At 37.2% G+C, this 7,707-nt stretch overlaps 1 protein-coding gene across 2 annotated transcripts in view; it reads left to right on the top strand.

Moving 5' to 3' along the window:
- Nucleotides 1–905: 905 nt before the first annotated feature.
- kiaa1109 (KIAA1109 ortholog) overlaps nt 906–7,707 on the top strand; it is a 67,512-nt gene continuing 60,710 nt past the window's right edge. For both annotated transcript variants that reach the window (XM_062439768.1, XM_062439767.1), the window contains exons 1-8: nt 906–1,010; nt 2,984–3,119; nt 3,926–4,042; nt 5,360–5,438; nt 5,530–5,594; nt 5,737–5,911; nt 6,537–6,618; nt 6,779–6,972. In XM_062439768.1, the coding sequence (XP_062295752.1) occupies nt 3,014–3,119; nt 3,926–4,042; nt 5,360–5,438; nt 5,530–5,594; nt 5,737–5,911; nt 6,537–6,618; nt 6,779–6,972 (818 nt within the window). In that variant the 5' untranslated portion in view covers nt 906–1,010; nt 2,984–3,013. The remainder of the gene's footprint in view (nt 1,011–2,983; nt 3,120–3,925; nt 4,043–5,359; nt 5,439–5,529; nt 5,595–5,736; nt 5,912–6,536; nt 6,619–6,778; nt 6,973–7,707) is intronic.

Below are 7,707 nucleotides of genomic sequence, written 5' to 3'. Positions count from 1 at the left end.
TCTGCTCTGCTGCACCACACCTGTGGAACAGACTTCCAAACCATCTGAGGGCAATACCGACCGTCTCTCTTAAAAAAGGAAAAAAGAGGCCTGAAAACCTTTCTATGCAGGAATTATCTATTATTATTACTATGATTATGATGATGATGATTATTATTATGGTTATTGTTATAATATTACAACTACTACTACTACCACTACTAATAATATTAATAACAATAGTAATAATAATAATATTATTAATAATAACAATAACAATAATAATAATAATAATAATAATAATAATAATAATAATAATAATAATATGATTACTACTATATAACCTATTTTGGAAAACCCTAATAAATATATTACATTACCTTATTATATTTTAATAATAATAATAATAATAATAATAATAATAATAACAACAATAGTATTATTATTATTATTATTATTATTATTATTATCGTCATATTATTTGTATTATTTATTTGTATTATTATTATCACATTATCTACTACTACTTCTACTACTACTACTACTACTACTACTACTACTACTACTACATAACCTACTCTGGAAAAAACCCTACTAAATATAATATAATATTACTTTATTATTATTTTTATTATACATTATATTACATTCATATTTTATATAACACCTGTATTGTGCTGATCCTGCTGTGGTTTCAACCATAGACTGTATAAGAAGGTTTCAACAGAACTGAACTGGAACAGCATCATAACAGCACGGCTTAAATCCCACAACCGTGCTATAAAAACATTCGTGGTGATTGGTAGAAAAAACTGTCCGTCAACAGTTTGCGTGACCTCACACTTTCTTTTGATTGGTCAGTCTTTGACTGTGCTTTCGTCACAACAGGAAGAGATGTGAACTGGCCGTCTGCCAGGTAAATATTCAACAGAGGATGCTAGCTATCCCCCATGTCTGACACGACAAAAGGACAGCAACTCCTGGACAACTGGAGCAAAGATGAAACCACATGCTTTACCGAGGATACCGAGGTACCTTTTTGCTATTATCAAGTGACTTGTTTTCACAGTTTTCAAAAGGAGAAGTTGCAGGGCGCGGCCTGCTGTCATTAGCTAGCTAGCATTAGTGCTAACGTTATGATATTTAGCGGTTAACTGCATTATCCACAAGCTAGAGCGGCATTAGCTAAGAGGCTAGTTTTACTGGACAATGCAATATTTCTTTGTAACGTTATAAACAGTGTTGAGAATAATGTTGAGGAAATGACCCAAGGCTTGGGATTAGCAAGGTGTATGGCTGGTTCTGGGTAGGACTCTGGGTTACAGGTTCATTCTGAAGTCGACTGCATTATTAATGAAGCTATTTGCATACACCGGGTCGGTCTGAACTTAACCTCAACCTGTCTATGGTGACGGAAAACGTTTCAGGTTATTGTCACTAGTATGTAAACAAACCACAACCGGTTAAGTAGCCTCGACCAGTTTCTACTGTGTTGTCCAGTTGATGTTATTACTGATATCTTGTCATCATCATCATCTTGGTCGTCGTGTTTGAGCAAAATGCATCTAAACACCAGCGAAAATATTTGAATGTAATGTTAGGTTTGAGTTAATCAGGTCATATTGAGCGAGCTGTTTGTTTTGGTGATAAGCAAGGTCACATTTGAGCACATTTTTAATGCAGTTTGGCACCGTGAGCACAATGAAGTCAGCCAGGCATCATAACTACAGACTGTAATAACAATGTCTAGTATATTCTGCTACTTCTACTTCTGCTGCTCTGTTTTGAACAAGAGCAACAACAGCATTAAATGAATGGACTTAACTATTATATAAGCAACTACTGTCAGATATCCTCTGATTTAGTTTGTTGATGGGCACTGTCTGATGTGTACAGAGTATTTGTTTGGGTAGTTATAGTTATAGGTAGTTCCTGTATCTGTGAGTTACTCCCCTTCTTTATTTATGTAAACACTTTTAAACCAAAACTGAAAATACTCTGATTTCAGGTGACTGTTATGAGCCGCTGATCTTTCTGGGATTAGCATTATAATCTGTGCTCATATCTCATAATGCAGGAAGTGTGCTATTTAAAACCTAAACACGCCTTTTGGTGATTTCTGTGCTGTGATTCATACAGATGGAGTGAATAACAGCTAGGTGGTGTATAAACACAGACACACACACACACACATATTCTGGGCACATTTAGGTGAAGTAAGTGCGTGACTTCAAAAACTGTGAGGACACTGTTTTAGTGCTTTAAAGTAATGTTAAATATCTAAAGGAGATTTGACCTCCTGTCTAATTTGGACGACTGTAGTAAACAGACTGAAGTGCAGCAGCCAGAATTGGATTAGCATCTGGCAGGTAGCTGATGTCAAGTCAGATCCAGATCGTCACATGTCCCAGATAACGTTGGTCTCTTTCTTTAAATGAAGTAGCTGTCAAAAAGAGAAGATTAAGAAGCACTGTGTTTTCTTTGAGCTGGTTCCTGTGGTTTTACAGCCAACGTCATTTTAAGGTGGATTAGATTAGGATTTGTGTTTGTATGTGTGTGTGTGAGTCTTTTTGTGTGTGCAACATTATTCAAGCTTTTGACTCCTAAGCACAGGCTGACCGGATTCACTGTATGCACTTGTTGCCACACACACACACGTGCAACTTCTTCCTACCACAAACAGACAGAATAAAATAATCCTTGTAGAAGCAAAGTCCACTTCACCAAACAGCCAACGTCTTCATTAGATGCATGGTAACTTAAGTATGTAACTAACTGTGGTCACGTGGTGTTTTTATGCATAGCAAGCATTTTTTTAATTGTTTGGAATGTGTAGCGAAACTGATCCATCAGAGTTTCACAATGAGCAGTGTTTTTTGAAGAATTAAGTTTTAAATAGCTGTCTTTTTCTTTCTCTTTCAATTCTCTCCATTTCTGTTAGTTTCTGTTTGTTACTTTATTCTTGCGATGTGTAAATCATCTTAAATTGAACTCCTTTTTTTAGTATTAGATGTCAGACTGAGAGCCTGTAGCCATGGATGGGCTTGGTTCCAAAAACAATGAAAGCACCTTCCCCAGCTTCGGTGATCTGGATGACTTTCTCACCAAGCACAACTCCAACTTCATCTGGCTACTTGTAGGTGAGTGGTCTCCATCTGCACTGTAAAAAATATACATCAGTGACTAATTTTTTATTTTTTATTTTTTTACATCAGGTTGTATTTTAGTGGGATATCATAGCTTCCTTTGGCCTTGACAGTGGTGGAAAGAAATGATTTAATTAAAGTATGTTAAATGATACTATTAGTCAAGTCCAGATGTAGCTCTTCTCTTGGTAGGTTGATTATATTGCATGGTTTACAGGATGAAGTTGCCTTTGTTGTCTGTTTCACTACAACATCTCTTAACAGCTCTTTTTTTGACAAAGGAAAAAAAAACATCAAATGAAACTTTTAGTGCCACAGTAAAAACCCAGCTGTCAGCCCAGATTTGGAAGAGTAAAGAGTTCCTGTATTAAATCCATCAGCACTGCTACATCCTGTAAAAAAAAATATTTTGGGTTATAGTTTGTGATGGCTTTTCCAGTCTATTACTACTGGTGTGACTTTCATGGTCGTCGCTTCAATGCGACGATGTGGTTTCACATGAGGAAGCGGAGCATCTGGCATATTGGTCAGCGCACATGTATAATTAAAGAGATTGACTTAATAGATGCAAAAATCGGCATTAGTGATTAAATTATAGGCCTGCTTTCCAGCTGTGTTTACAGATATGAATCATCCAAAAAATGACATTTAAAAGCACTTTTCTGCTTACATTTTCACATTGGTTCTGACCATAATCATGTTATACATCATCACAATATAACACTGTTAATACAAATGTGTCCCAATTCACCTTAAAATGTGTCATCTTTTGATTAACTGACTGCTTTTTTGTCTTTCAGCCACCATTCTGTCCTGTGGATGGATCATCTATTTAACTTATTACAACTCCCGCAACATTGGCCTCATCCTCACTCTCATCATCAACAGACTCTACAAGGATGGCTACATTCACATCGGTGGGTTCAGGGGCTTTGTCACACAGCGATGAATAGGGAGGAGGGCGGCCGCTAAAAGCTCTCAGCTCAAGGTGTTAACTCGGCCTGCTGAATATTTCATGACGAGCCAGGTTCTCTCAGCGATTATCTCCTCAGAGGCTGTACAGTAACCCGCAATCGACACCAGACTGAATTTCTCTGTATATAAATGACACAGAGCGGGATTTAAAGCACCTTGAGGTTTAAATTTAAGTGGAACTCTGCTATTTCTTCAGCAAATTGATCAAAAATGTGTCAACTTCTTCACTAAAGGGTTAATTAGATCTTATTTGGTGCATCTGCTCTGTAACACAGCACAAAACCGTCCCAAAATTAACCCTAAAAGAAGCCAAATCATATCATATAATGATGCTAAGCTTGCAATGAGACATTATTTTAGCGGAAAATTAACATTCGCTTCATTTATTTAGCATCTCAGCCGCACGTGTTGACAGAAACCAGCAGCCGACGTGCTAAACTGGAAGGGAAAAAACAATTACCGAGGTGGCATTAAAATTTTAGTGAACACCTCATTGCCAACATGTGTCACTACAAACTGAGCAATCACCTGTGAGGCCGCTAATCTGTTTAAAAAAAAAACAAGCCTCTCAAGTTCCAAAGAGGTCGTTGTATTCTGTACAGGTGGCATTTAAAAAAAAAGACAACAATAGACAACAATAGCTTTGTCTTAAGCAGGTTTGAACATGTTTTTAAAAAATGTGTGCTGTCAACATTTAGTTGTGTTAAGCTCCTGCACTGCTTGAGAGAGGAAATTACTGACCAAAACAAGCTCTCCCAGTGAGAGAAGCTCGGCCCAGTTACACATCCTGTCCTCAAAAGTTAAAAAAATGCCATGAACATGAGGAGTTGTCAGCTGGGATGATTCCAGTTAAACCACTCAGGTGTTGTCACGCTCTCAGTATGAAATGTTTAAAACAGAGAACAGACGTGTTTATGAGCAGGAGATTCCTGCTCACCGAGTCTCAAACCTACTTATTGTACAATTAGATTCCATTACATTTTTTTTATTTTTAATTATAATAATAATAAAGAAGAGACGGGGTGATTCAATACCCCGACAACACAGATGCTTGTTATTTTTTTCTAACAGATTTTACATAACCAATTTAATTACATCTATTGTGTAATATTTTAATTAGTTGGTGTGTTAACTTCAATGAATCCAAACCGATATACGCTGCCATTGTATCACTTTTTACGGCAGTGTAATCAACACTTCTGTTGTTTATTTACTCTTAATGGAAATATTATACATGTACTCTCCTCCTCCTCCTGCAGGCTCCTTCTCCTTCTCTGTGCTGTCAGGGAAAGTCATGTTCAGAGATGTCTATTACATCAACCAAGACATGTCTATCAGGTAATGTTACCCCTGCTGCATTATCTTCATCTATAATCTGATAGTTTGCTCACTGATTGATTTTTTTGTTTTTTTTGTCTCTGTGTGATAGGATACAGGATGGCTTCCTCATATTTCGTTGGTGGAAAATGTATAACCCGAAACAGAAACAGCACGGTGAGTAGAGCGTAAATGTCCTCCTCGCTCTATTGTTTGCTTGGAGGTAAACTGTTATTATTTTAATATAACCGACTATAACTTTAATATCGCAGAACGTAGAATACTTTAACTTATCTCTCTCTCTTTCTTTTCTCCCCAGACCCCAAGGCAGAGACCAGGCTTTACGTGACAGTCAATGGCTTTGAATTTCATGTGTACAACCGCACCGACCTCTACGCCCGCCTGCAGGAGACTTTCGGCCTGGATCCCACACTCATCACGCACAAAAAAGATGAAGAGAGGGGACGGGAGGAAAATAGCAAGACCCTGGAAAGGTAGGACCAACACCTCATTAAACCACATTGACCTGAAAGCAATAGTAGGCTTGCTTAGGGACAATTAACACCTGTCTCCAACAATGATGTGATGTTAGTTAAGCAGATGTTAGTTATGCTTTTGTTGTCAAACCTCTCAATATTATACATATTTATTTTTATTTTTATTTTTTTTGCTTATTAATCTACAAATTTGAGCAGTAAATCAAAACTGAGGGTTTTAAGTTTGGCTGAAATGATGTATTTTGCACAGCTATCATCTGAAAATGGAGGGATTTTGAATTATTTAATTAAATTATTTATTTTAATACTGCTGTCAAAGAGTGGCACTTTATTTTCTCTCTAGCGTTGGACCTGAAAAGCACAGTTAAGTGTGAAAGAGCAGAAAAACAGCAGTTTCTTATAAAACAAGATTGATGAATTTGAATTGGTTGACAAGCAATAAGAATAGGCTTCACACACACACGCTCTCCCTTTTCTCTCCATTATCATGAAATGCGATGGAAGTGGAAGCACCGAAGAGAGCTATTATCATTTCCCGCTGACAGCCAAATTATTTAAACAGACAAGAAATGTGGTTGTACTAAACTGTTGTGAGACCGAATGCCTTCTGGTCCTTCTGTAGTGTGAACATCAAAGCAGAGAATCCAGACCCTTCGTCGTCTTGGCGCTCCCTCATCCCCGTCATCAAAGTTAACATCAGCACGGTGAGTAACTTACATGTTCGTAGTACCAGGACGCCAATGAGATGCAGGGAAATGTTAAGGATGAAGATGTATGTCAGAGAGTGTTTTGAATAATAAATGTTTCTGTGGCTGAGAAGCATTCAAGCTGTTATTGTGTACATGGATGTTTTCTCTCCCGTAGGGTCGTTTAGCGTTTGGGAACCACCACCTCCCCCAGACGTTATGTGTCAACTTTGAGGACGCCTTCCTCACGTACGCCACCAAGCCTCCATCCAGCCACCTCGACCAGTTCATGCACATCGTCAAAGGCTCGCTGGAGAATGTGCGCGTCATGCTGGTTCCCAGTCCACGCTACCTCGGCATGCAGAATGACGAGTAAGACCAAGTCGTATATATTTATTTAAAAAGAAAAAAGAAAAACCTATGGCAGAAGCATAAAATAGTACTCTATTTACTTCTTTTCAATGTTTATTTCAGCCTTGCCGTATAATCACACTACAGAGATTAAATAATGACAGACTTTGAAAGTTTGGTATTTATATATTCAAAACCTTTTTTGTAATGTGTAAATAACCTAATTTTTCCAATTTTAGTTGTTTTGGGTATAAAAAGTATTTTCCTTAAAACATTTGTATGCATAAAGTTGTTGCCTAAAGAAAAGTTCAATGTGTTTATTATTAGTCATTAGTATAATGAGATTATTTATCCTGCAGTATATATGATGTGAATCTTAAACAAAAGCAGAGGACTCACTCTACATCGCTATGCTTGTTTGTATCAAACAAAACACAAAAAAACACAGTAAACAATCATATAGAGAATTTAAAATATTGGAATGCAGTGATAGAACCTTTCAGTTCAATTTATGTATGACTCTGCTTTGAGTTTGCCCAGCAGCCTTCAATTTGTGTTCAGATATTTTTTATTTTTTTATTTTTCTCATCTCATTTTTGACCTGGCAGCTTTAACACTCCTGCACAATGCCATGAACCGCTACCTGCACTTTCACTGAGTGAACTGACGTCAAGAGTGAAATTGCATTAAACCTCAATGATTTAAAGAGTCGCCCTGAGTAAAAAATTGGCAACTGTAGCCTCCAAAAAAGCCATC

Source organism: Scomber scombrus, chromosome 19 (assembly GCF_963691925.1).
Source record: "Scomber scombrus chromosome 19, fScoSco1.1, whole genome shotgun sequence".
In the NCBI taxonomy this organism is placed as follows: Eukaryota; Metazoa; Chordata; class Actinopteri; order Scombriformes; family Scombridae; genus Scomber; species Scomber scombrus.
Note: the sequence above shows the minus strand (reverse complement) of the source record. Positions and strands in the feature narration are given on the sequence as shown.